The 27,539-nt window shown below is 33.1% G+C and overlaps 2 protein-coding genes across 2 annotated transcripts; one reads left to right on the top strand and one right to left on the bottom strand.

Annotated features, from left to right (window-relative positions):
* Nucleotides 1-9,338: 9,338 nt before the first annotated feature.
* On the bottom strand, nucleotides 9,339-15,788 carry LOC105344770 (protein FAM185A). Its single transcript, XM_020073877.3, has 8 exons — nucleotides 15,600-15,788; nucleotides 14,819-15,436; nucleotides 13,517-13,644; nucleotides 13,020-13,112; nucleotides 12,121-12,301; nucleotides 11,648-11,743; nucleotides 10,341-10,472; nucleotides 9,339-9,462 (listed from the first exon to the last, which is right to left on the bottom strand). The coding sequence occupies exons 2-8, from the start codon at nucleotides 15,300-15,302 to the stop codon at nucleotides 9,350-9,352; spliced, it is 1,227 nt and encodes a 408-aa protein (XP_019929436.3). The 5' UTR covers nucleotides 15,303-15,436; nucleotides 15,600-15,788; the 3' UTR covers nucleotides 9,339-9,349.
* Nucleotides 15,789-15,833: 45 nt separating this feature from the next.
* LOC105344769 (sentrin-specific protease 8) lies at nucleotides 15,834-22,184 on the top strand. The gene is made up of 6 exons (XM_011452641.4): nucleotides 15,834-16,000; nucleotides 17,143-17,231; nucleotides 19,325-19,433; nucleotides 20,056-20,171; nucleotides 20,432-20,485; nucleotides 20,656-22,184. Exons 1-6 carry the CDS (start codon nucleotides 15,873-15,875, stop codon nucleotides 20,826-20,828), a joined length of 669 nt encoding a protein of 222 aa, XP_011450943.3. The 5' UTR covers nucleotides 15,834-15,872; the 3' UTR covers nucleotides 20,829-22,184.
* The last annotated feature ends 5,355 nt before the right edge of the window (nucleotides 22,185-27,539 follow it).

Below are 27,539 nucleotides of genomic sequence, written 5' to 3'. Positions count from 1 at the left end.
AACTATATTCCTTCGTGTCTGTAGTGGGAAAGAAGGATCCTTGGTCAAAGAGGCGTCCTTGGATAAAAAAGCGATTAAAATATTTTTTGTTATATTTCCATTTCGTGTTTAAGCGGATGAAAGGTAGGTGAAAAACTCCGTGACCGAGAGCACGGAAGGCTGAAAGGAAACACTGGCCGGGTAAGATTGCAGATCTCGGCGCAGATTGCCTTACAAGCACTGCCACAGAAAATGCGTAGCGATTAAAGTGAACTCTAAAGACGTCTTTGTTTCGAAATCCAAATATTTAAAATTTGTTGTTATTCGTAGACCTAATTTTTAAAGGGTGTACACAAACACGGACTTCAAAGTCTTAATAATACACCGCAGTTCGAGTGTATACAAAATTCCAGTAATGCAAAAAGTAAACAAGGCGACACAACAGTGAAATGATGACCCGAATGTATAATTCTGCAAGCTTGTGACGGTGTTTAACGTTTGATAGATAATGCATGAATTAGAACGACATTAAATACGTTTAATTTTGTTTTATATATATACAGGTAACATCCAGGTGTTTAATTAAGTCACTTCCGTGATGCCACCGAATCAAGTATTCTTTGGGAGGGCGGAGAGAGTGCCACCTCTTCCAATCAGAAACTCGTTTCTGGTGCTAAAATTAGATTTTCTTTGAAAACAGAAAGTCAAACTGCTACTGTAGGTATCAAAGAGTTAATGAATTCTAATGTATTCGCTATTTGGGACACAAAATATTTTTACATGTAAATACTAAATAAGAATAAATTGCCAATACCGATGTTGTAAATTCAACGTTTTGATGTAAATAAAAATAAATTTTAATTCTTGTTGTATTTAATAGTTATGATAATAAATGTACGTGAGACTTTTGATAATATATATATATATATATATCGTAATTGAGCAGATTGAGCTTGAACATGGCTTGCGTGCTTGCTCGATTGTTTAATTGTTCACTATATTTGAAGTCCACCACCACGTGCGAGCATTAAGAGGGCTCCATGGTCATGACCATTTTTACACTATATCAATCTCCTTGAAAAGAAAAGCTTTGTGTAAATATATTACAAAACATTTAATTTCAATGCTAAAATACATGACTTTTTCTTATTAAATGATAGTTAAAAGCTGAAGATATCGTATCTAAATATTGAAGGAAGTACTAGTGGTTGAATTGTTGACCACCCAGCATCCAAAAAGCTATGTACACGCTATAATTTGCGCCGACTGTGAATGACGTTAAAAGGGCATATTTTTGTTTACTTACATAGTTACATATACGTATATGCTGTAAATTTCAATGCTGAATTCTATCGTGTAATAAAATTTTAATCTTTTAATGTCTTTTAATTCATCTTTACGCATTACCTCAACGAAATGCAAAGATTGACAATTTGTTCTTTATGTTTTATTAATTTATTAATTATATCGTATCAACGGTGAATCATAAATCCCACGAGATATTTGAAGCCCACGCAACAGTGCAGAAAATGTCAACAATATTTCTAATTTCCATATTTATATTTTTCTAGCAAACTTCATAAGTAACTCGTGCTTTCCTCGTAAAAAAAATGTTGCTCTAACAAATTTAATACGTTGATGTCTCAGCATCATTCATAGAAGTTATGAATACACATATGTATAGAGATCACATGAACTCTGTTCACATTGTAATCTCTGATCAAGGACGCAAGATGTTTCGGTGAAAAAGAATATGAAAATATCCTTCTTTTTTTATTAGTTGTTGTTTATTCTCTTAATCACATCAATTGCACGTTTACAAATACCACATACATTAATTTCATGCTTTGTTTCATTTGAAGGGGAAAAGACAATAGAACTTTTCTTGAAAAATACTTATCTTATATTCTTATCTTATACATGTAATTGATTGCAATTTTCATTTACCTTTGTCTCGTGGTTAAAAGCATAATTCAAATCCCTAAAGTTAAAATATATGTAATGATATAGGGCATTCTAAAACACAACAAATTTCATAGAGACCGAAGACTGTTGGCAAAACTGTCAATGAATAGCTACAGGTAAAACAAAGAAAATCAAACATTAAATACCTTTTTCAGATTGAACTTTGAAAATTTACATTTAATTTTTTATTTTCATTGTATAAAAATCCAATTTTTTATTGAAATTTAAAACATTGTATATAAATATGCACCCTTGATATAATGTTTTACAAAAGCAGAAATGCATGTGCAATGTGTCATTAAAAATAGATAAATCCAACGCATCGATAATTTAACATTCCTGTCACATTAACAATTTTATTTAAATTCAAATTTGAAATCATCTTTAATCAATCAAACATCTGAATTTTTTCTTCAAATCTTTTTTTTCTTTTCAAAATATATTTAAGATAAACAGAAAGTCATGATAAATGGTCTCAAACATTTATCAATGGTATCTTCTATTACAGGGGGCAGCGAGTACAGAGATACTTCAGACAATAGCTGTCATTCATCATCATCGTCCGACTTATTTCTCGATCATTGTGATATTTTGAAACATCATCAATCTAATCGACAAACTACCTTAAGTACATATAGACCTGATTTTCTTGCCAAATAATGCTATATGAGTAATTCAAGCCTTTTATTTCATTTGCATGTGTAGACAAAATAATTTGAATGGTATACATGTTTATTTGAAATGCAAGAAATCTGCCATTGTTGCTTTGTAAAAATAGAACATCGTGCATAAAAAAATTGACATAATATTTAATCTACAGAATAAGATACGGAGAGGGGTTCGTGTATTTTCTATTTTTCACAACCCAACATCGGTGTCAATTCTAGTATACGTGACCTGTGTAGTGATATCTAACAAATATATCGTATTTGTCTTTTCCATATGCCATTGTATAGGTTAAATGTTAATAAAACATAAATAAACACTAAAACAAGATTCGCACGTACAGAATGGAGGAATCTTAAGTTTAACTGAAATTCTTGTTCAGTATCACCCCCATAGCATTGCATGAGAAATTTAAAAAAATTTAAAATGGCATCTCATTAAAAAGAAGCTACGGTGCTTAGTTAATCACTCCACAAAAAACAGTATGTTCATTAGTTTTATTTTGTTTTGCTGACTTTTGAAATGGTTACGTAAGATCATGAAATTCTCGGCTCACCAAATTCCCCCGGATGTCTAGGACTGTCTGGGGCAAACATAGGACACAATAGTATTAGTCATCCAACCATACTATTGGTTCATATCATCTCATGAACTGCCGAACTTCATGAACGTCAGTTACCAATAGATGCACTAATTAAATCATAGTTGTCTCTAAATGATGTACTTAATGAAAATAAATGCAAATGGCAATTAGAAGTAAACTAGCCTGATGCGTATATATTCCTTTCAGTTCAAATATAGCCTAGTGTGGAATCTAAGAATCTCCTGAGGTGCCAAAAGCTTAATTGGATAGGTATAAAAATCTAAATCTAAAATCTAAAATTCTAAAAATCTAAAAAATTGAAAACAATATCGCGTGATTTCATGACGTTACACACGGTAAATTGGCCTTGCTGTGCATTTATAGATATATTTAGTTATTCCTGACTTATAAATTTTGACTCCAGAAAACAAGGAATGATAGCGATGCACGGCGGTGTTATTTATATAAGTACCTAGTAGATAAGGGACAGTGCAATTAGGTTATCTGATGTGAATCAATATAATCTTCACACTCCCCTGATTTTAACACGCTTCGACGATCGGGTTTATATCAAAAGATGTTTTCCCAAACAATGACACACATCCTTTTTAAATTATCTGCGTAGAAAAATTATATTTGCTATAGATATATCTAAATCATTCTCTAGCCAGAATTTTGCAAAAAATATTATATATACATTTTTATCTTATCAGATTACCCGGGTTATAAATTTTCAAGTAACTATACATACTAACATGTTTTTGAAAAGGTTTTAAAAAGGCATCTGCGCATTAACTATATATTATCGTCGATATAAATTTTGAATATGTTGGTGGCATGCAATGTTTGTCAAAACGTTACTTGCAAAACATGAGTGAAACGTTATACGTATACATATGGAGACGTTACAACCACAGGTGGAAAACGAGATTTTGAAACAATTTACTCTACAGCTCATATGTGATAAAGTGTCTGGTTTCTGAATTAAGCTTGATATTAATTACGATAAAACCCCTGATATATAACGTTCCTGGTTTAAAATGTCACCTGATTATTCCACCAACGCTAGTGTTGGTTGATCATTTTTCATATTTGACAAGAAATATTTTGACATATACTGTACAAATCCATGCGATAGTTAACCCACACACACAAAAAAGCTATCCATAAACTACGCATATTTTTATTTATATGTAGGAATCTATGCTGATCTGGGGTTGAAATACAGAAACATGCATTATAAGAAAGTGAACGCTTCCCTTTATCAACTTTCATGTTTTTCATTACTTCTCAAGTTCTAGACAAAATATTTTTCGATAGCTCAATGTATAACATTTTGTGTCAGATCTTCACCAACAATTATTGATAAGCATTTTTAAAAGATTTAACTGAAGTAATCGTTGCCTTTTAAGAGATTAAATTCAACCTTAAGCTTTAAACATTCTTAATTTTAATTGTTTAATATGCAAATCATAAGCACAGTGTGCATCGTGAGTTCAGCTGATAATTTTGGCGCGTTGTAAAGGTTTCCTGTGATTTTAAAAAATGTTATCCCCCCCCCCCCATAAAAAAAAAAATAAATAAGGCGTCAAGATCTCGATCCCACAAAACAGTCGCGGTTGCAGAAAACGTCTTCGAAAAGATCCACAATATCAAAATGTCCCGACGCCAAACCGGTGACGCCGATGTAGATAATAAGGTGAATAAAAACATAAGCAATATTTGGGGATCGTAATTTATGGTATTGGTACTGCATTCATGTATGCTGTCCATTTTGCTGTTGCTGTTTTTTGTTTTTGTTTTTTTGTTGTTGTTTTTTTTTTTTGGGGGGGGGGGGTGCACGTCACTGTGAAAAAATGGAATTATTGTATAGCTTTTATGATTGCGTCAGGTTTTTTTCTGATTAAATATTTTGTATTTCCAAAAGTACCAATCTGCGTTCAGTATATTGCGATCTAAATGTGATGCATATGTAAAATAAAGCGAAAATTCGATCATCCCCAAAATAAGAATATACAGTACGGATTATCACAATGAAGAACTGTACACCACCAGAACCAAAATAAAACACTGACAATTTCAGATCAAATTCTGTTAACTCACGGTACTCCTAATAATACTACGTAATATTCGGCTTAACTCGATTCCAGCGAATAGTATTTCCCGGAAGTAATGCAAAATTCGCATGCAACAGAAATAGATACCATCTAAGTTCGTCTGGCATTTTGACCTCGTTGAATGTTATTGTACTTTAAAACATGAACATAGACCAGCTTTTTTATATCACCTTACATTTATTTTATTTTTTCAGTATACGGATTTTATTGAGAAAATATGAGAAATGCGGACGTGAATCTCAAGAAAAGTTTTCTTTAAATAGCAGTTTCATCAATGAGATTTTACACTGTTATCATCTTCACAAGAGATTTGATATGAACATGTATTTATTTAGTTTTGAGATTTATTGATTGGTTGAGGAACAATTCACAATTAATTCATAGGAAGGGTATCTTAACTGGTCAATCCTTAAGCTTATTGTAAAACTCTATAGATAAACGCAATCATAACATACCACCAAACAGTTTCTGTACAATTGTATATTTTTACAATGTCACGTTTTGACCTATTTTCCCACGCAATATAATTCATTTTTGTAAGTGTTCATTAACGTGTATATCATATGAGTCATGTCGTACCTTGCTCTTATTTTTCACCTGCACTGTATACCTATAGTATACTTAAGGTGTCTTCATTAGCTTAATTCTATCTATTACATATTTCGGGTATTTTAAAGATATCCGCTTGAATATAGATCCGGACCTGCTTTGTATCAAATAACATAACCGAAAGTCGTTTTAAATATCTTTTGATCTCAGTTGCATTGATGCAATGCAAGCAAGTCACTCCGCCCTATGATATCAAATAATGGTAACAAATAGCTATTATGTTAGGAAGGTTGAACGATTCTATCAAAACCCTGCGTCATCTTATAGCGAGGGATCGTGACTTAGAGGGAACAAAAACCGATATTGATACAATGGAATTCTCCACCAAGAAATTCTTCTTAAATTTAGCTTATTCCGATATTACTCATGATTTGATTGGAATCGTCCAATGTCACGCCCTGGCGCATCAGCACCAATAATGTTTTATTGTGTTAGCTTGTGGTCTATCCAATACATTAATTATCTTATAACTGTCATTAAGGAAATGTATAGCATTGAAGAGCAAGGTTTATCATATTTGTTTAGTTCATTAGAATTCAATTAAACTTTTCACCTCGAGTTTAAGTCAAAATTCGTGTTCCAATTGGCTTTCTCGCAGCAAACAACTTTCTTTTTCTTTCTTTTTTACAATCTATATACATGTATACATGTACACTGTACACATATTAGTGCATGCAAGTAAGCTGTACTTTGTTTAGTATATTGTACTAACTTTCAATTTGCGAGTAATCGTTTTTGTATGGAATTGTGATTTTTCGCAAATAGTTTAACAGAATATTTAACTTTATAAAATTTTTAGGTGAACATTTAATTAGCAAGTTTTGCAGAAATAAAGTTCTCGCGAATTAAAGTGAGTTACTATGATGCATGCTTGCAGGGATGCAAATATATTTCATCACTGGTTAATAAAATAATTCATTAAAACGATAAGACAATATAAACTTAAAAATTCACCAAAAATTTCACATTTTGATAAGTCACAACAAATTAATCAGATGACAGTGTATGATAAATTACATATATATTTCAATATTCGTTTCACCTGGCGGTTGCTACATATATCATTTCTTGTGTAATCTGTCATTTCTTACTATAATAGCTGACACATGTATACCACTCAAGCCTGCTTAAATTCATGTTGATTATCATTGTATATTTTATCACCCTTCCTCATAATAAAATGTAGAAATTGAAAACAATGTACCGGTAAGCTATGGTATGGTGATTCGAGTCCATTGTGTTAAAAGCTGGTGTTGCAACTGTAAATGTAAAATTGCCCACATATGTAATGTTTGTAACTATCACGGGCGCACAACGATGACGAAGTCAACAGCTATTGCAATGATACAACGATGGGCGTTTTGATGTAAAAAAGAAAATATATATATATAATATAGACGAGGTTGGTGTTACATGCATGTATATCTCTGTCCCCAAGCAACTGTGCGTTCCCCTGAGTTGTTTTTTTCTAGCATTGTTTTCTTCTTCAATGTTTTTCGTTTATCCATTCATTTTTTTTTTCGGGGATTTTGTTTAATTTTAAATAACATTAATAGGAAATTGCCTCTCATTTATTTTGCAATCAGCTGTGGTTAGAATATTAATACGTTGTATTTCGATCCACATTTTCTGTTAACGTTACATTAATTATACAATTTTCCTCCACCTGTTTGCTGACTTCCTTATACCTGAACAAACTTCCCGGTCTTAGCTACAATGTACAAAAACTAACTGGAATCGTTCAAAGACTATCATAACCAATGAATCACTCACATATCACTGCATTTCATTACATAACCACAATTAACCTTTTGTATTTGATTTATGGAACGCTGAAAATTTTGAGTCAGCAATTTCTGAGACGTTCTATAACTTTTCGCTCTTGACGGGGTTTTTGTCTTCAACTTTTTTACTTCAGCTCAAACGATTTTGCTGATGACGTTTATCTTTTATCGGAAGTCACCTTTAATTAAAAAAAAATCATGCTGCACATTCTCGTATGTTTATTATGATTAAACTTTAGCTCATATCTTACCGTTCAATTTTTTTAAAGAGATAGTGTATCATTTATATACATATATATATATATATATATATATATATATATATATATATATATATATATATATATATATATATATATATATATATATATATATATATATATATATATATATATATATATATATATATATATATATATATTTGTAGTTAATTATACATGTATTATAATAATTTTCTAATTAACAAGAACATTTTTCAAGTTTTCATTTTACATTCGGACATTACATCTAACCAAATGTGCCTCACATATGCATTAAATTCATGCAAAAAAAACTATAGCAAATACGCGAATTTCACGCTAATTTACCATGAAATCCATGTGATTTTTTTCACGTGAAATTGCGTGAGGTTCACGTAAGTCACAATTGCAAATACTTCGTTTGAATCATTTTCTTCTGTAAATAATGATAATATAATTATGAATAATAAACTGTTAGAATGCCAATTTATATACTAAATTTAGTTTATAGGGAAAAGTTGCCATTTTCTCATATACTAGTATACTGAATTTATTCATGCATCGTAACAAATTGAAAAAGACATTGTACAGTATCATTAAAATTTTACTCTATTGACCATTATATAGCAATATGCAGGTGATTGTCACGGCCCATGGGCCTCCTTTCCCGCTATTTTCGCTATTATTAGAAGGAAATGCACTATATATGCAGTCATTTATTCTCAATAACGAAGGTTCTATGACGTAATATTGGCTTTGTTTAATATTAAAGATGTGAGATAATTAGATTTCAGTGGTTCGTTGCTTTCTTTTATTGTTATACAATAATTACTCGATGAATGCGTTTTTAGGAATTCATCCGTTTGCATGCTTCCCACATGATGGTTTTTCTGAATGACAGTATGACAGTTGGACTCCCACAGTTAACCTTAAACTTACGTAATTAAATACTTATAAGATAATGTGATATTTTGTGTGATATAGTAAACAGTTTACCTCTTATTCATTCATTATTATTCATTATCTAATTCATTACTCTTAATCTATTTTTACAAACGGTGGCAAAAACGACAATATTTGTGCGATTTCATGGAGTTCATGTACACAACAAAATGTGCCACATATATATGTGTCACATATGTTGAGATCAAACATATTTTTAACTCGTGTGTATAATAAGTGATTTTTTAACACATGTTAAACAAAGCAAAATGTGCTACATATGTTACACATATGTGATACACATGTGAACTCAAGTACGTTTAACGTGATTTAGGTAACAATATGCACTTAAATCTATTTGCAAGTTAACAATGCATCATGCTACAGGCTTTACAGATGAACTGTATATCACTTCTTATTTGTTTATATTTTTAAAAAATCACAAACTACAGACTTCATTCATGTTTATTCTTTATTGCTTAAGTTCAGTGATTTCAACCAATCAAAGGCTTCCACAGAAATATTTCCTGATGCAGTGCTTGCGGAGATTCTGCCAGTGGCCACCTCGCCAAGAGTACCTAAAAGTCAAAATCACGCAAGTTAGGACATCTTATGGGAACAATTGAATTTTGAACGGAATAGACTTTCACGTAGCATTGGAGAGGGGGGCACTTTTAATTATAATGGAGTTGCCCATTCCCAACCATTTTTGGGAGCATGTAAAATATTGCAGTGAAAATAAGGAAATTAACAATTTCCACAGTGAAATTGAAACACAAGCATACAAGAGCTCTTCCTATAATTCTCATGTGAAAATTTATGAGCAGCAATATTGACTGTAGCTGCATGTCTGTAGCTCCCGGTCTAAAAAAAAAACTCGGATGGACGACCTGGGAATCCAATTCTTGTACAGAATGTGTTCGGAAATAAGATTAAGCTGTCCAAATCTAGCGCAATTTTTGCTCCTTAAATTGCAGTGTTTTACTATGGGAGGCACTGTAGCTCGTAGGTCGTCCATCTCAATTTTTTCAGACGGGGAGCTACAGACCTGCAACTATCTTGGCTGTGGACATGGTAATTTTTCGACTTGTGAGAATTTTGACACTTTATATCCTAAATCGATTTCTTTAACCCAACATTATAGGTTGCCATTGTCTGGTACTTTGACAATTATGGAAGCTAGGTTCATGAAAATTTTATATTTCGTATTCAATACAAAATATGGGGGAGTGTGTGAAAAAAAAGCAACCCTTCTGCCGTTTATCTCAGGTACAATTTATGCTTGAAAAAAATATGAACCATAATATCCCGTTTTTAAATAACAAACAACTTCAAAAAGCAAAAAACTAATAATTTTTTAGGTAGGTTAAAGATATACATCAGTGTAAAATTTAATTGTCCGTGTTAGGAATTGCGGGGGGGGGGGGGGGGAGACAGAGAGTTAACGTGGACATACCTTGCAGAGACGTGGGGTCATCCTCAGTGAACTTTAGATCCTTGAATGGGAGGGTTCTGTCATATTCAATATGCGACCCCTGTAGGTCAACAGAAGCACTGACGTCTCCTTGAACCTTCAGTTTTATGTCCCCTGTAATAAAATATGGGGGTTTTAAAATGAAATAATACTATGACCTTTTTTATGACCTCTTTGTCTCTTTGATGTGCCATTCAAGTAAAACCGGGGGTCTAGTGGAGATTAAGTTTATGTACATATTGAGTTTCATGTACATACAAATCAATGGTGGACTAGAAGATAATAATTTCATCATTATCTAGAAATGCCTGACTGCAAATGAACAATAAACTAACAATAGGACAGAGTAAATGTCCAGTTATTTTTACTTTACAATTTAAACCTCATGTATGAAAGTTTAAGACTTTTAAAGCTTTCCATGCTACACTTCACAAATCACCGTTTTTGGGGTTTTTTTTAAAGTTGTTTTACAAAAATGGTTTGTCACGGTGATGTTTGATCTTTCTTTTTTCCGTCGATTTATGATCTGTTAAGTAGCCCCGCCTTGTACAAACCAGGCCCTAGCCTAGCCCAATCGGTCAAAATCAGCACAAAAATTATGATCCAACATGTGACATTTTTTTCTTTTATACAACACTGAAATGTGTGATGATGATGGATGTTCTGGTAGTGAAATATACATCTTTCCAAGTGTTAAAAGAAGAAATGAATTTTAGAAAAAAACCTCTTGACAAATTTAAAATCTTTACAAAATATTCGGAAAGAGTGTATCGTAAACAGTAATAGCTATCCATCATGCTACCGTTCACTTGGTTCACTTTAATGTAAGTGATAGTGAAGGTATTGCTTTATCAGATAGGGTTAATGACCCAGTGTAAGTATATTGTCAATGATATTTATATCACCCTAACAAGATGCATGTAAAGAAAGCTGACAGAGTTGTCTTTTTTAGTCCCTTTTAATGACAGGCTACTTGAAAATTTTGAACCAGTATTTTACTGAATATATGCATGCAGTACATGTAGAATATGTCAAAGATTTAATAATTCAAAACATGTACTATCATTATTATTGTAAACAATGTTTTAAAAATGTTTTCAGAAAGAAATATTTTATTTTCCAATGTTTAGAGCAACCCACCACTTTGCATGAAAAATTTCTTTGAAAATCTAATCTGTGCCAAAATGCAACCGAGATATTTGGATAGTAGCTGGTTAAAAGATGCATGCAAGTTGAACTTATATCACCTGCAGCAAAGAAGTTTCTGTTTCACTAGTTACCATGGTTACCTTTCTGTGTAGTCATGGAGACATTCTCTGGATTAGTGACATACAAATCTGTGTCTCCTTCCTCTATGGAACCAATCAAGTCTCCTTCTAAACTGTCTACAATAAAAGTATACTTCAGAAATTGACCACGCAATAAATATAGGAGCTACTATTACTACATGTATCTACAAAAATCATGAGAATTTGACCACGTCATAAACAGTTGAGCTACAATAATTTTTTACACAACTTAAGCGTTGATAAATAATACAGGCATTGTGTACCATGTAGAATATTAAGTTTATATATTTCTACAGAAATCAAGTATGGATGACAATAATAGTTTATAACTGGTCCGGTACTTCTATTTCTTGAAGAATAGCTGCATGGTGCAAGAGTTACATTAACTTTTGTAGCTTTCAATAAATGATATAAATAAACATGTAGCTCTTAGAGGTTGAGACACTGGTGTAGATTTTCATGAAATGTTTTACCTATTTTAAGATCTCCAGATTTGACCTTGACCTCTGTTTTCCCATGACAGTTGCTAAGCTTGATGTTGCCTGTGTTGCTATGGAAACTGTTGTTTTGGCCATACACTGACGTGGAGGAGATGTTCCCTTTGTCCGTCTGACACTCAATGTCCACTCCCTGTAATCTGTCTGTGGTAATGTTCTACAGAGAGACAGGAAATCAATGATAAACAAAGATGTCGAAAAATAAGCAAGCCATGAATATTGAATTTGTTGAAAAATCTTTATAATTTCATGGAAGAAAAATAAAATATGGCAAAATAGAAAGAAAGTATCAATTTAATTGTAAATCTTTAAAATTATGTGCATGATGGGTTTTCCTATGTACTCGAATAGGTTTTGGGTCACGTGATCAGGTAAAATATATAGTAGGACCATGCGGTTGTGTGGCACTCTAAGCTCTCTTGCTAGTTGTGATTTAAGTAAGGTAAAATGGCAGTTGATATGGAATGCACTGATTTTGGGCTGACATATGGTTGTTAATACGGGTTTTTGTGTAAACAAAATAACACTATTGAGCAGCGTGCCTATGTAGTACTTGTTGGTTTTATATATTCAGCACTGCGTGCCTATGTAGTACTTGTTGGTTTTATATATTCAGCACTGCGTGCCTATGTAGTACTTGTTGGTTTTATATATTCAGCACTGCGTGCCTATGTAGTACTTGTTGGTTTTATATATTCAGCACTGTGTGCCTATGTAGTACTTGTTGGTTTTATTTATTCAGCACTTCATTGTTTTATATTCGGACGAAGGTAGTGAGGGAGAATATAAACCTATTTAATTTAACATCAGTATTGTTATCAGAATAACACCATGATAACATGGCTGTTGAGGAATCTTCCAATGTCTGTACATACCCCCTCTCCTGTTACTGTAATCCTGGAGTTCCCCTGTAGAAGTTTTTCCACTGTGACATCACAATCATTGCCATCCACCTCAATTCTTCCACACTGAAAAAATGTATGTACACTAAGTACCAGCACATGCAAATCTTTGTAGCATATTAAAAATCTATTCCATTATTCAAATTCTTTAAAAATCATTGATACAGTGTGGAATGTAAACATGGAAATTTCCACATGAGGTAGTTTACACTAAATACTGTTACTTAATTAAGAAGAGCATCAAAGTAAATCACACATGAACTAGCAAGCTCTTTTATGTATATCTTTTCTCTTTGTCTGTACCAAAAATTTGCATCAATTAGATCACAAGAAATAGCCTTTAATTACATTATTGGTACCTACTACTACAAATTTGGTTTTATGTATCTTGGTTATCTCTCAATGACATATATGTTGACATGAAAAATTTGTCCTTATTTGAGTGCTAATCAACGTTTTTCATGCTGTACCTTAATGCTCTTCAAAGTACAAGTTGTCTCCCCCTGCGTCTTTCTGGTGGAATTCACTTGAAGATTAATGGTCTGACTTTCCATATTCTGAATGTGGGTTTTATATCCTCTGGCTGTGATATCAAGATCTACAGAAAATCAAAAATGCTCACAGCAATTATATTCAAATTACATGTATACTATGCAAATGATGCATTCAAACAAAAATTACTTCATAAAACTTTTATTGCATTTTTCAAGCTTCTCTTTTTATGTTTTCCCTACATTTCTGACCATGCAAGGTATTGTAGACAGACATTAAAAAGGGGGAAAGGAGAGAATGCAAATGGAAGAATTCCCTTCTACATGTATGTATGGGGGAATGGGGGTATAATTCATGCATGTACATGTCATTATTCATATGCCAGTGTCGTACATGTTGTGGTATGCTATCCATCAAAAGGATGATCATACAACAAAAAATTAAATTTATCAAAATTTACTGGTATTAAGTAAATAACCTAGTACTTGTCAGGGAATCCCTAAGAGAACACTCTATTTTAAAGCAGTAAACAATATTATCCATACTACACGCATATACATAGTATATGTTGTTTTACCATGGTAAGAGACATGATGACTTAGACCAGTTCAAACACTGCAGTGCTGCCAAAAAGCTCAGTTGATAGAGCACCTGACTAGCTAGAGATTAAGGCCATTCAGGCCCTGGTTTGAATCCAGGTCTGATCCATCACTACTTCTCCCATCCCATTACATTTGGGATTGATTGCTGGAGCCAGATAACTCAGCTGGTAGAGCACCTGACTAGAGATTCAAGAGGCCTGGATTCGATTCCAAGTCTGATCCCTCATTATTTCTCTAATCCAGTTATATTTGGTGCAGATCAAAAAGCTGGAACTGATAGGTTAATTCTTGCTAGAGGAAAGAACATGGGACCTTTAGGTGAAATCATGAGCGGGAGTAATTTGACAGCGTTCAGACCATTTAGTATTCTCTTTTGAGAAGTAGACAGGCATAGGGATGTATGCTATGCCTGTCCACTTCTCAAAAGAGAACAACTATTTTGGTCACCAGGGTCAGATAGTTCAGTTGGTAGAGCACCTGACTAGAAATTCAGGGGGCCCAGTTTTGAATATTGGTCTGCTCCGTCATTTTCTCTCCCATCCTGTTACAGATTGTAATGTTTTTCTACAAGCTCTCATAAGTGCTAGATTAATTGAATTGATCCTTTAGTTTTATTTCTAGTGTTCTACATTTGAATACCAAAAAAGTTCTCTCACATAAATACACACTGGAACTTACCAAACTTCATTGGAAGCTGCACTACACATTTCACAGGATATTCCACCTTGGATTTAAAGTTTCCTGTCGCAGTAAATTCCGTCTTATCTTGAATGTTCATATCAAAGTCATAACACTCTCTAAGGGCCACAAGGACTGATGAATCCACTGTCTCTTCAGGCTGCATGTCATACAGAATCTTCACAAACATCTTGTTCATTTCAGGGTACTTATCTGGATTCAGAGGTTCAATAAAAATATCAAACGGAACATCTATACGAAGTTTCCCAAACTTTTCCGTGGCCATAAACTTTCCTTCTAAGAACCCTGGATTCGTATTAGATATGGAAAACCGGTGAGTGACCGTTTCGCCCTCTGTTGTGTCAGATGACTGAGATGTGGTGCTGCAGAAACATGCCTGTATTCCCCGTCTCAAAAACTTCTTCAAAGTGTTTGTCAACACAATTTTCGATATTAGCGGAACTCTGCTATATATTATCGACATGTTCAGACTTCCAAAATATAGTTAGATATCTACAAACTAGAGTAAATGGGGATAAATCTTCAGCTAACAGCAATTTGTGACTTTCATCCGATCCTGTTTCGTAAGATTGAATGTCGATCCCGATTAATTTTTATCTGAAAAAAAAATAATAAATGCATATAAATATTATCATTATATAAGTTGTTTTTACAGAAGTTAATTTAGAAAAGCAAAAGACGCAAAACGCGTACTTTAAAGGTGTCAGGGTTCTTAAATGAGAAAGTATGTCTCCGACACAACATATATGTTCTTGCTTACGTTACGCGTTAACTAGCATCAGAGGGGGGCAGATGATTTATCCCCAAATCTAACAAGCAAAAAAAATCCCCCGATTTTTCCTTATCAATCCTGTTCCCAGATGCCCTTTGATCAGTTGATGCTTTGATGAAAGGAACAGCCATTCAAATTAAAACTTTTTAAGCCGGGTTCATTTCAAATTTTCCCGCCACTTGTCACCTTTCGGAAGTCCTTAGTTTTTTCTTGTGACCCGGAAGTGATGCACAATAATAATCAGAACATGGAGTGTGCTAGATGACCATGGACGACGAAGCAAATGATGTTGTTTTAAATTTTCACGACAGTCTGCTATATAAGGCTGATGTTTGCTTACTAGACGACCAGAGATGGCTGAATGACAAATTGCTGGGGTTCTGCTTTGAGTAGGTATCTATTGCGTATTTCGTTTGGCAACTTTTCCAAGTGACCTAGACAGTTGCCGCTTGTGGACGTTCATTCAAGCGTGACACGATTTATGAATGAAGGGGTACATGTTTTACATAAATGTCAGGCAACACAAAATTTAATTTTAGTGACAAGTTTATGTAAAGTTGCGAAATATGTTTATTTTACTAGACCATTTGGCGATGTTGTTTTTAAAAAGTGCATTCCAAAAAAAAAGTTTCATTTTTTGTTGAACCAGGGATATATCATTATATGTCCTTGGAAGAACATCGTTGATGATTTTATTTTCAACTTCTCGTTATAGTTAATACTGGTACCTCACTTGGGTTAATAACTTGTAAGACTTTTTGACCAGGTGGTAGTTTTTCCACACCTGATGATATATTGCATCATCAGGTATTTAACATTAGTGCTTGTGTCCTGCAGCCCATGAGGCAGCAGCTGTCTGCAAAAGCAATGATGTGTAGTTGACCTGTCACATGACATATGTGTTATATTAATTAAGCACAATCTGAGACAATTAACTGTCCATGTGCTCACTCAGCACTTTGTCTATATTCCATGTGTCTAGCAGTGCAGCAGTTATATAATGCCTGTGTCAGCAAAAAAGCTAACCTCCAGCAAGGATATAATTGGAAATTTATATTTAGCTTCTTCTTTATCAAAATCTTTACAATGGCATTAATTGAGTTACTGACAGATAGCTAGAGGTTTAGTTATCTTGTACATGTAATTGGGAGGGGGGGGGGTTAAACAAAAGAAAAAATTCTTTTCTCCAGTTCACTGAAACTCAGTAATGATGTGGTCTGTATGAAAACTGGGTAAAATGTTAAACTTAGTTGAACATCCCTACTTTTGATTGATTTGAACAGACATTACATCAGAACTTTCAATTTTACTTCAGGATCTAAAACTTAAAGTTTTTAGCACTTTGTATACTCAGTGGATGGTGCTTTATGCTGAATCAGTTAATCAGCTTATCAGAAGTACTGTTACATAGGGAAGTGTGCTGTGAACAGCCCTCATATAGCTGCTAGAAATGTGAAGTATGTGTCATTTGTTTTGATGTTGAGTCTGTGAAATGTTTCATTTTAATTTTCTTCCTTTGTATATGTTGTAGGTATTTTGAACGAGAAAAGTTCAATCACTCAGCTGACAAACTTTGCCTGATCAACCCTGATGTTGCACAGTGCATCAAAATTTTACCTAGTAAGTAAAACATGGATCTAAAATCTATAAACTGTAAATTTTTCTACGTAATATTTAGTATACTGTATACAGAGTTATTTTCACCCGTGTTATTTTCACCTTGTCTTGAAATGAATTCGCTGAGACACAGTTGTGTTTAAAAAAGATAATTTAAAATAGCTGACTTTGCACAGTTTTAAATTTTCTCACTGACAACAAGAGCGAAATGAATGAAAATAAAATGGGGGCGAATATTTCCCTGTGTACAGTATATATAATTCCATTTTTCACTGAACTTTCCATCCAGGGGTTTTTTGAGTGCACTGAAGTGTCTGCTATTTTGGTAAGACCCTGTCAAGAAGACTGATGTTAAAAATCTACTACTTTTCAATACCCTTAGCAGGCTAGCACCAGTTAAAAGTTCATATTTTGAATCACTGGCAATTGGCAATATAAGTGTTGAAATATTCTGAGAGGATGAAATCATAGTCAATCAATCTGACTTCTCTTGTGTGATGAAAAGATAAGGTTTCCTTGGCCAGAATACCCAAAAATGTGTTAGAAATTTAACAGTTAACTCATATATTGTGAGATACATTCAGTATACAGTGGAATCATTAGATTTCATTGTGGTTCAATTTTTGTGGAATTCAGGGGTACCTCTCATCCATGAATTAACATCATCCACAAATTAATAAACTAGGGTCATAAAGTCTATTTCCTTTTATAGGTAAAATAAAATAGATGAAATTACATCCTCACAAACATGTAAATTTTAAGCAATCCACAAAAATTGCCCCCCAAGAATTTTAATGATTCCACAGTAATTTTCTTTTCTGTGGTTAAACACTGGCCAGGTTACTGCTGCTTTTACCTTTTGTTATTTGTATGTGGATTAATGCAAGTTAATTTTCTTGAACAAATGTTGAAGTGACCATTTAATTATGTTTTCTAGAAAATGCAGAATGTTACATATATATAATTACAAGTTAACATAGAAGTTACATATCTTGGAATCCAATGTTACTTTTAAGAAATGAAATAACTGTTTATGGTTTCTTTTATTACATGTGAAACAGTGTCAGTATAAGGTATTGAACTAAGAAAGTGGGTATTTCTTGAGCTCTGTTAGAGAAAGATAAAAAAACGGATATTAATCATTCTTATCAGCATTCAGCTCCATAGAGACCATGTGTCTCAGGTACATGCCCCCTCAAATGAGCATGAAGGGAAAAGCATACAGGGAATTAAAAGCAATCAAATTACTACTTATGTCTTCATGATTTAAGATCAAAACTTGTCCTTGGAAGAACATCACTAATTATTTTGCAAATAAATTATTTAGAAATGAAAATATGTTTTGAAATGATGTTAAGAGAGCAGTGTAGGAAACAATATAAAATCTCCATACATGTATTTTGATATACTTCTATATTTTTCCTTCAGGACGGAAAATGTGAACACATGTACTGCCAGGTTTCACGTATTGATTTTCCTTTAAATCATATTTTATTTTGTTAATAAAGACAGACTTTAAGACAGAAAATGTGAAAAAGGGTACTTTTTAATTATATTAAAATTTATTTTAATTATCTCATTTTTTTCATAGTACCTGTGTTTTAATTAAAGTGGATGAATTCCTTGTTGTATTGAGATAGTTGGTACATTGTACTTAACTTTGTAATGAAAAATTATTCGTTTTTGCTATAAGCAGCTGACAAATGTTCATTAACTATATACTGATATTCATAAATAACAGGTGGGAAGTTTTCTCTAGATGAGTTTCTCTTGTTTTCACAAACATTAAGATTCCTCATTCACATGTCGTTATAATTTTGCATTTAGAAAAAGTCTATATTTGAATACAGTAAAATATGGTTAGAGCCAGCACTGTTAATCTGTTATAATGAATTCACTGTTACAATGAAGACAATTTCATTCCTTACTTATGGTAAACTTATTGCTAACGTAACTAATCAAAATTGGCTGTCTATGGCACTTTGCTGTAAGCATTATTTACTGTATTTGATACCTTGGTGTTTTATCCTAGCAATGCATGAGTTGAATTCTTTGTATGTGGGTACAATGTTGATACTCTGTGCTTTACTGTGTAGGTGAGCAGCTAGGAGAATTCCTGGACCCCCTGAATCTCCCCACCAAGCAGTATGTCTTCCTCCCGGTCAACGACAATGAGCAGTGTGAACAGACGGGTGGCTCTCACTGGTGTGTGTCAACTGTCACCATTCACTCAATCACTGTCAATCAACTGTCACCATTCACTCAATCACTGTCAATCAACTGTCACCATTCACCAAATCACTGTCAATCAACTGTCACCATTCACCAAATCACTGTCAACCAACTGTCACCATTCACTTAATCACTGTCCCCCCATCACTGTCAATCAACTGTCACCATTCACACAATCACTGTCAATCAACTGTCACCATTCACCCAATTACTGTCAATCAACTGTCACTATTCACTCAATCACTGTCAATCAACTGTTACAATTCACTCAATCACTGTCACCACTTCATCATTTACTGTCAATCAACTGTCACCACTTCTTCATTTACTGTCAATCAACTCTCGCCGCTTCATTTTTTATTTTCAGTCAACAATGCAATTGTTTTTTTATAAACATACTGAGCATTTGCTGATAAACAATTGTGTAGTAAAAAGTGAAAAAATTTTGAGGAAATTTTGTTTCAATTAGAATTCTCCTCGTCTTATTTTATATTTAATGGTTATGTTAAACATTATTAATAATTTTCCAAACGTACAACTAATTGATATGTTTCCTCTCAATGAGCCTGCTCAGTGTATGGATTTATTATTTTAGGAGTCTCTTGGTATACATAAGAAATCGACAGGAATTTCGTCATTATGATTCCAGTAGGGACAGTAACAAGGAGATTGCCAGGAAACTCGCCTATAAACTTCAGCCATTTGTCCATGGTAATCAGAAACTACAAACACCAGAGGCGTGGTCAGCAGAGAGAGCGCTTGCGAGTGCTCGCTTAAATTTGTGTTGCTGGTGTAGCAAATTTTGGCGATCGCTTGCTCTGTTGAACATGCTTCAGACAATATCTTGTCTATCTTCGTCTCTTTAATAAAAACTAACTTATTGTGATATAATGTACATGTATGCTTTCAAATTACCCTATATCTACACATACTAATGCTGGTAAATGAAGCGTTATGAACTTTTTGTTTAGCACCTATGGGCCGTATGAAATTCCTGGAAATGGAAGGTCCTCAGCAATGCAACTGTAAGTACATGTGCATATGCCACTCACTATCGGAATCTATAGTTTAATCTTAATTACAGTAATTATTAAGATTTGTTAGTCATACGACAGTTACCTATTATAAACATGTTTTAATATTGAGTTACAAACTGCTTTGAAATTTTTCAATATTTTGCTTTTTTTTTTTGTAGCATACGACTGTGGAGTGTTTGTCATAGCAACAGCTGAACATCTATGTAAAGAACTTTGTGAGGGGTACAGTATCCCCCTCATAGAAATAGTGACACAGAAAACAGTCACAGAAGCACGGCGGAAAATCAAAGACCTCATTTATCAAACAGCAAAGGACTATTCAGGGAGTTGAGTCCCTTTGTCAGATTAGATATTATAAATTACCAATTCTGGTTTTCACCAAACGAGTTGTTTTCTGGAACAGTTTTCTGCTGTATTGGGTTGCTTCCTTATTATAATAATGTACAGAGTGATTTTGAATTTTGCTTTTATCTGTATGGCCTACAGACATTCTAGTAGACACTGTTATACTTTTGTGAGAGAGGGCTGTTTTGATTGGAGAAAAAAATCATGTGACTTTTGTTTCCTGATATGTTTTTCCCAGTTTCTATCAATTTTTTAATTTTAACTATTGGATTTAAAATCAAAACTTATGACATCAAATAGGGTCTGTTGATGGAAATAATGATTTAATGTCTACCGTAATTCAAGCATAAGCTATGTTATATTACAAGCATGAATCTGCTCGCAGAAAATTGACAGAAATTATTATACATGTCAATAGTTAGGTGCTCAGTGACCGGCTAAATGTGTAGGTTAGTGAAAGCAGATATACCTCATTTTCTTACTCTTACTTTGTAAAAAGCTAAGAAGGAAATAGATTATACATTTTACTTTGTTAACTCATTTCATTCTGTGATTTATAGAATATTTTGAAGTCGTTTGTGTGTATCCCGGTACATGCTCAGAATAGCTTATTTTGAGTTTGCAGCTTATGTTCTGCAGTTTGGGCTCTAAATAGTAAAAAAAGTACTTAGAATTCTAGAATGAATTTAAATATGTATTTAAATTGGAAGTACACTGACAAATACTTGTATTTGCTAAAAATTTGTCACATACATGTACATGTATTTACTGGTAATCTGCTTGAAAACAAATGTACTACTGCATGCATTGAATTGAACTTGCTGATTGTTATGGCAAGGCTGAGTTTTTTTTAATCTCACCTGAGCAGTAAATTTCATTTTACCTTTCTGATCACCATTTGTCCATCTGTCTTTCCATCCATTTAAAACTTTCTAGTTATCTTACTTCTTCTCTAGAAACACTAGGCCAATTTCAACCAAACTTGGCAAAGAGCAATGAAAGAAATTTTTAGTTGTCCAAGTAACAAACTATATGTATATTTACTGTCAAAATTTGATTTCATTTTCTACTTGTTTTATATAACCAATTTTTTTTTATAGGGTTATAAAAAATCAATTGTGATCATTTTTTTTAAGTTAAACTATATGGCATTTGGCCTCTTATACATCCTGAATTTAATCATGGAGTTTTTAGCTTTGTTATGATTTTTTCAATATACACTCAGTGTTTTCTTTACAGAATCATATATGAATACCCCGTTGAAGAAATCGGTCCAACAATAAAATGAGGAAAGCAGTACTGGTGCAGATAATTCTATGATAAATAATTAATTATAATCAACTGTTACACAAAAAACAATCACGCAAACTCTTTCCATAAAGTTGTCATTTTGTATTTTAATTCTTGTATTCTGCATGGAAAACCCTCCCTTGATCACCTAACTAAATTGCAAAAATCCCAGCCTGTGAAAGTATGTTCACATATTTAGAGGTGGAGTGCTTTTCACCCATTTGTCAGTCTCTGACCGTATAACGATGACCAGCTTTGATGCTGTAATGAGGTAGGGTGTTTATGCAGTATAAAATAATAAATGTGGGTTAATATAGGGGCATTATTAGTTTGTACCATAATCACATGTTTCATAGTTAACAAAATACCGTAAGCATGGATCAAATGACTTGTGTGGTTTAGTGTTTGAATCCTGCCATTTGCACGTACATTGTCAATGACATTAGGTTATATCCTTGGACAACACTCCTTATCTGCATTATCTCAGTCTTTCCAGTTGAAAAATGGTACATATACCTGTGTGTGGTAGGAATTAAAATGTGATGAACTGTGTCAGATCTATTTAACTCTGTGATGAAAGAAGTTTCTGATAAATTAATTGCAGGGTTACAAAATGTCAAATGGGAATAGAAGTTGTACAACTCAAATTCCTCCTCACTTTAAAATGTACATAATGAAAATTGATTGATTTAGAGAATACTGAATTGACAATGCTCAAGATACATATGTACATGAACATGTATAATGTCCATTCCTTTGATTTTTCCCATACACGAGATTCCATCGTTGTTGTGCATTAGGCAGCTCTTATAAATCCACTTAAACTCTCAATCATGCTTTGAAATGAGGTCCGCAACAAGACATCTTTTTTTGATTGGTTGTTAAAGCATGTATATGATGAATTTTGCTAATGACCTAGGATTTTTCAACGGTAAATAAGTCATATGATTATTGTGAGAGTTACCTCTCCTAATTTACAATGTTAAAGAAATAATTGATGATAATTTTATTTTCTTAGATCATCAAGTTTATTGTGACTCATTTATTTCGATTTTAACTTTCAACATTAGGTGCATGTGAAGGAAGTTTGCTAGTTATTACATTTAAAGGTGTACTTTGCATTTTGCAATGTATTATGTCCGAATGAATTCACTAATTAAATCCCCTTATTAACTCATTTTTTTTTTCAGATATGATATTACGACATTTAAAATTAAATCATGTTAGTTGTTACCAGATATTAATTCTTGTACCATGAGGTTATAACGTTTTGATTTTTCAAGCTGGTCAGATATTCACATTCTTTACTCTAATATTTCAGCAAACTGTATATGGATATTATAGTCTATCAAGATACAGAGTTATATATTTTAATGATTAATGTCATATTATTTTGGTACCCTTCGACTAATTGTAGGAAATTATATGGACAATTTTTAAATTAAAAACTGTCACCATTTGAATAAAAATTTCAATTATGTGATGTTTTAAAAAATCTTTTCTTTCTCTCATTATTTTGTGATGAATGTGTATTGGTTTGTGTGATTTTAGTCTTAATTGACAATCTGAACCTATGGTGCCTTTGATCTACATAGAATCACAAGAGTTATTTGAATGTTTTACTTCACATAATTTATATCTGCTCAACAATGCTATACACGCTATTATAATAGAATGTAGAAGGAACCTCTGATGTCAGACTGATTGTACATGCTTATCATTTCAGATTTTGCTAAGAAAATAAAGCTGTTGAGTCACAACATCAAATGTAAAAAAAACAACAACAAATAAATGAATATTAATTCATGATTTTCTCTCAGTTTGTTTTCAATAAGAAAAATGCTTGGATACCTGTAAATAAAGGGCAAATTTATTGATCAAGAACTAGTTTAGGTTTTAATTCGGTTTCGCAAACTTTTCATTTATTTGCAAAAATGGTTTTGAACTAGTTTAAAACTAAAACTAGTTTTTGTATTTTTTGGCTTTAAACTGAAACAAGTTTCCAGGAAACCTAAAACCACCTTCGAGTGCGGTTTCTGGGGTTCTAAATCCTTTCAAGATTGCGGAAAGAGAGGTGTTCGAAAGAGAGTTGTTGGTACTCAAGTGTGGCACGTGTCAAAGAATGAACTCGGGGAAGCATATGGGTATCGTCCTAACGTTAAACATAATTTTTATGTGTCTCAAAGGATCTATGATAGTACACAGTACTGACCAAAATAATAATGTGGAAGAGAGCGATTCCATTAATACTAACACCGAGAATTACTCTTTGCAATTTACAACAGGCAAATGAAACTTTCAAAGTGGTTGATGAAAAAAAAGAATTCATTGAAAGATCTGCTCATAACATTTTATTTTAGTACACATTACAATGCATGCAATAAATTCGCCTGTCTATTTCATGGCTGGCCACTCATGCAACTACGGCTCTTTGAAATTAACAAGATTTGTCTGGCTTTTGAGCTAAGACCATGTAATAAGTGCATATTTCACTTGAAACCAGTTTCATTTTTAACTTGTTTCAAACGCTTTGAGTGAACCAAATGATATCCATTAAAATGAATATTACTAGTTTTTCATAGCAGCATTCACTTTTCCATAATATTGATATGGTGTTAAAAGCCAATTTTGCAATGGGTTCGCAGAATACCCTTATATGTGGGTTTTGCCAGGAAAAAAATTGTTTGCACTGTTTGCTAGAAAATAAAGACTTTCATGCAAATACAGATGAGTTCAAAAATTATCTTCTTCAAATTCCAAGAACAAATCCAGTAGGTATGCGAGTGCAATGATAGCCATTTTTCTAAACTAACTTTCCATTTAGTGCTAAACCTTCAAACCACCCAACTGGTTTTAAACAGATATGAAACTATAATCAAACCATAAACCTAAACTCGAACTAGATTTTGATTAATAAATTCGCCCAAAATTTCAATTCTGTAAATTCCTTAATTTACGTGAGTACTTAATTACCCGATTCCACTGATTTGTTTCAAATCGCAAGAATAACAAATTTGCGATGGCCATTTTTGGTTATAATTTCCTATAGTTCAAAACTAAAAAAAAAATAAAAGTGAGATTTTTAAATCTGAAGGTTGCTTCTCGCGATTTTACACGGATATTAATTCCTCACATCTAATTATGGAATCTTCAGTAACCATTACCCATAATAAGTTGTTATATCCCAATTATTCTCCAATTCCTAAAGCATTTTGTCTGACCGTAAATCAAGAAACAAGATTAAAAAAAAAATCTTAACAAGCAATAGTTATTGAAACTCTCCCAGTTTTCAATTACATATATTTACATTTCCAGTGTCTTTGCCTGTGATAACACTACGTATCGATTTTGTACTATATAACCCATAATACAAATGACGCCAAATTGAGGCGCCAGCGGGGTTTGCTTATTCATATTTAAATATTTAATCGTACGATGGCTTAAAATTATATAAATATAAGTAATAAGGAATCATTCTTTGAATATTATGAGGTGATAATTTCGGTCGGGGCGTGATCAAATCTATCATAAAGCCCTTTATTGGATTTGATCACGCCCCGACCAAAATTATCACCTCATAATACTCAAAGAATAATTCCTTATTCCTTATGTAATTCACATTTCTAAACTTTGAGTGTTTACAAAATGAAAACTAGTTTATCATATTAAACAAAACAATGAAAATTGAATTTTCGAATTGTGCATGTAACCTACTGTCCACTGGCGTCGGAAGCAAATTGAAAGTGGGGGGCTAGACTGATCCTCAGAAATATTGAGAGAAAAAAACCTAATTCCCAAAATCATAAGTTCCTGAAAATCCTAATCCGTGGGGGGGGGGGGGGGGGGGGTATAGTTCTAATAAACCTACCAAATTTTCATTTTTTCAAAATTAACGAAATTCCTAATCCGTGGGGGGGGGGGGGGGGGGGAATTATGTTTCCTGCCAAAAAAAGTAGGGCGGCTGAACCCTCTATTCTGCTATGTGCCAAATGGTTAGGTCTAACTCTGCAAAAAAAAGTGGGTTCCGACGCCTTTGCTGTCTAAGGGTTTAACTCCAAGTATATAATTTTTTTTCTCAGTTACTGGTAAATCTTGACTTAAAAACACTGATTATCATTTATGTTTACATCCCAGACCTTAACAATCTTGATGCATGTATCTCCACTGTAAGTGCATTACCAAGGCCCACTTATCCAGAGAAAAAAGTTTCTTAATCTATAGAACAGTCATGTAAAGTAACCTTTCCCATCGTAAAAATTGGCATTAGATCATTCAGAAACATTGGAAAAGTCCTGATTGGATTTTTGCATCAAATTTTAACAGAAAGTGTAAGAGATAACATCCACTTGGAAACCAACAATTTAGTGCTGACTGAAATATCATACCAAATCTACATGTACATCAAAGTTGTAATTGTAATTTTGTTTCCAAGTAAGTAAAATTTTATAGAACCCTACTGTGATGTCATTTTTTTGTTCCAATAAAAACAGTACCAACCAGACAAAACCTAACGCAAAGCAGACTCCAACCGAACACATGGTCTGCTTTCTGTGTTTATTCAGGGTCTGCTTCGGGTCTACTATGGTGGACCCAGAGCTGAACCAAAGTGGACCCAGAGCTGAACCAAAGCAGACCCAGAGTGGACATAGATAGCAGACCCTGATTTCAGAAGCAGACCCTTAAATCACTACTGAGAAATAACCAAATGTCTCTACATGTGTATTTGGAATATACAAGGGGCGGACTTATGGCGGTAAGAAAAAAGACAGGTCTGCTTCAGACTTTTGAGCTGACCCAGAGCAGGCCCAGAGCAGACGCAAATTTTTAAAAAGTAGACCCCAAACAGACATTTTGTTTTATTTTAGAAAGATGGCTGTTAAGGTATTCGATGTATAACAACCACAGTTTGTACCTAATAAATGAATGGTCCGATATTCTTAATCATGATATCATTTTGAAGGTGTTATCAAATAAAAATACTCCACCAAAGGAATTTTCAAAATATTAATTATGGTCCAACTAATTACACCTTGAATTTTGCATTGAAGTCTATGGGCAACGTATGTTTTAATAAGATATTGTAAAAAGTAACTTAAAGTTTGTAAAACTCTCTTGGTGAATACATGCATACACTTTCTCTTTATTAAAATATGAAATAAAATGAATCATTTACCGCAGATATTTTGACGAAATTAAAATTTTCTTTTTTCCAACAAGGGGAGATAACTCTTTAAAAAAAAATTAAGGTGCAAAATGACTGGCTTCTTATATGTTGTCAGTCATGTGAATTTGGTTCATTTCACTTTCTTTCTTACCTAGCAATACATATTTAACTGGTTTAAAATGATTCAAAATTGTTCAATATCCCGTCATTATACATTGAATACCTTAATGAGAAAGTCTTCAA

The sequence above is a fragment of the Magallana gigas genome, chromosome 4, assembly GCF_963853765.1.
Source record: "Magallana gigas chromosome 4, xbMagGiga1.1, whole genome shotgun sequence".
Lineage (NCBI taxonomy): Eukaryota > Metazoa > Mollusca > Bivalvia > Ostreida > Ostreidae > Magallana > Magallana gigas.
Note: the sequence above shows the minus strand (reverse complement) of the source record. Positions and strands in the feature narration are given on the sequence as shown.

What these genes read in the sequence shown, in the direction of transcription:
- LOC105344770 (XM_020073877.3), bottom strand. Translation starts at nt 15,302, where the DNA reads ATGTCGATAATATATAGCAGAGTTCCGCTAATATCGAAAATTGTGTTG. An exon ending in TTACAGTAACAGGAGAGGGG is followed by an intron (nt 12,302 to 13,019) that starts GTATGTACAGAC and finishes GTCTCTCTGTAG; the next exon opens with AACATTACCACAGACAGATT. An exon ending in ATCTGGAGATCTTAAAATAG is followed by an intron (nt 11,744 to 12,120) that starts GTAAAACATTTC and finishes CTTTTATTGTAG; the next exon opens with ACAGTTTAGAAGGAGACTTG.
- LOC105344769 (XM_011452641.4), top strand. Translation starts at nt 15,873, where the DNA reads ATGACCATGGACGACGAAGCAAATGATGTTGTTTTAAATTTTCACGAC. An exon ending in GTGCATCAAAATTTTACCTA is followed by an intron (nt 17,232 to 19,324) that starts GTAAGTAAAACA and finishes TTTACTGTGTAG; the next exon opens with GTGAGCAGCTAGGAGAATTC. An exon ending in ACTTCAGCCATTTGTCCATG is followed by an intron (nt 20,172 to 20,431) that starts GTAATCAGAAAC and finishes CTTTTTGTTTAG; the next exon opens with CACCTATGGGCCGTATGAAA.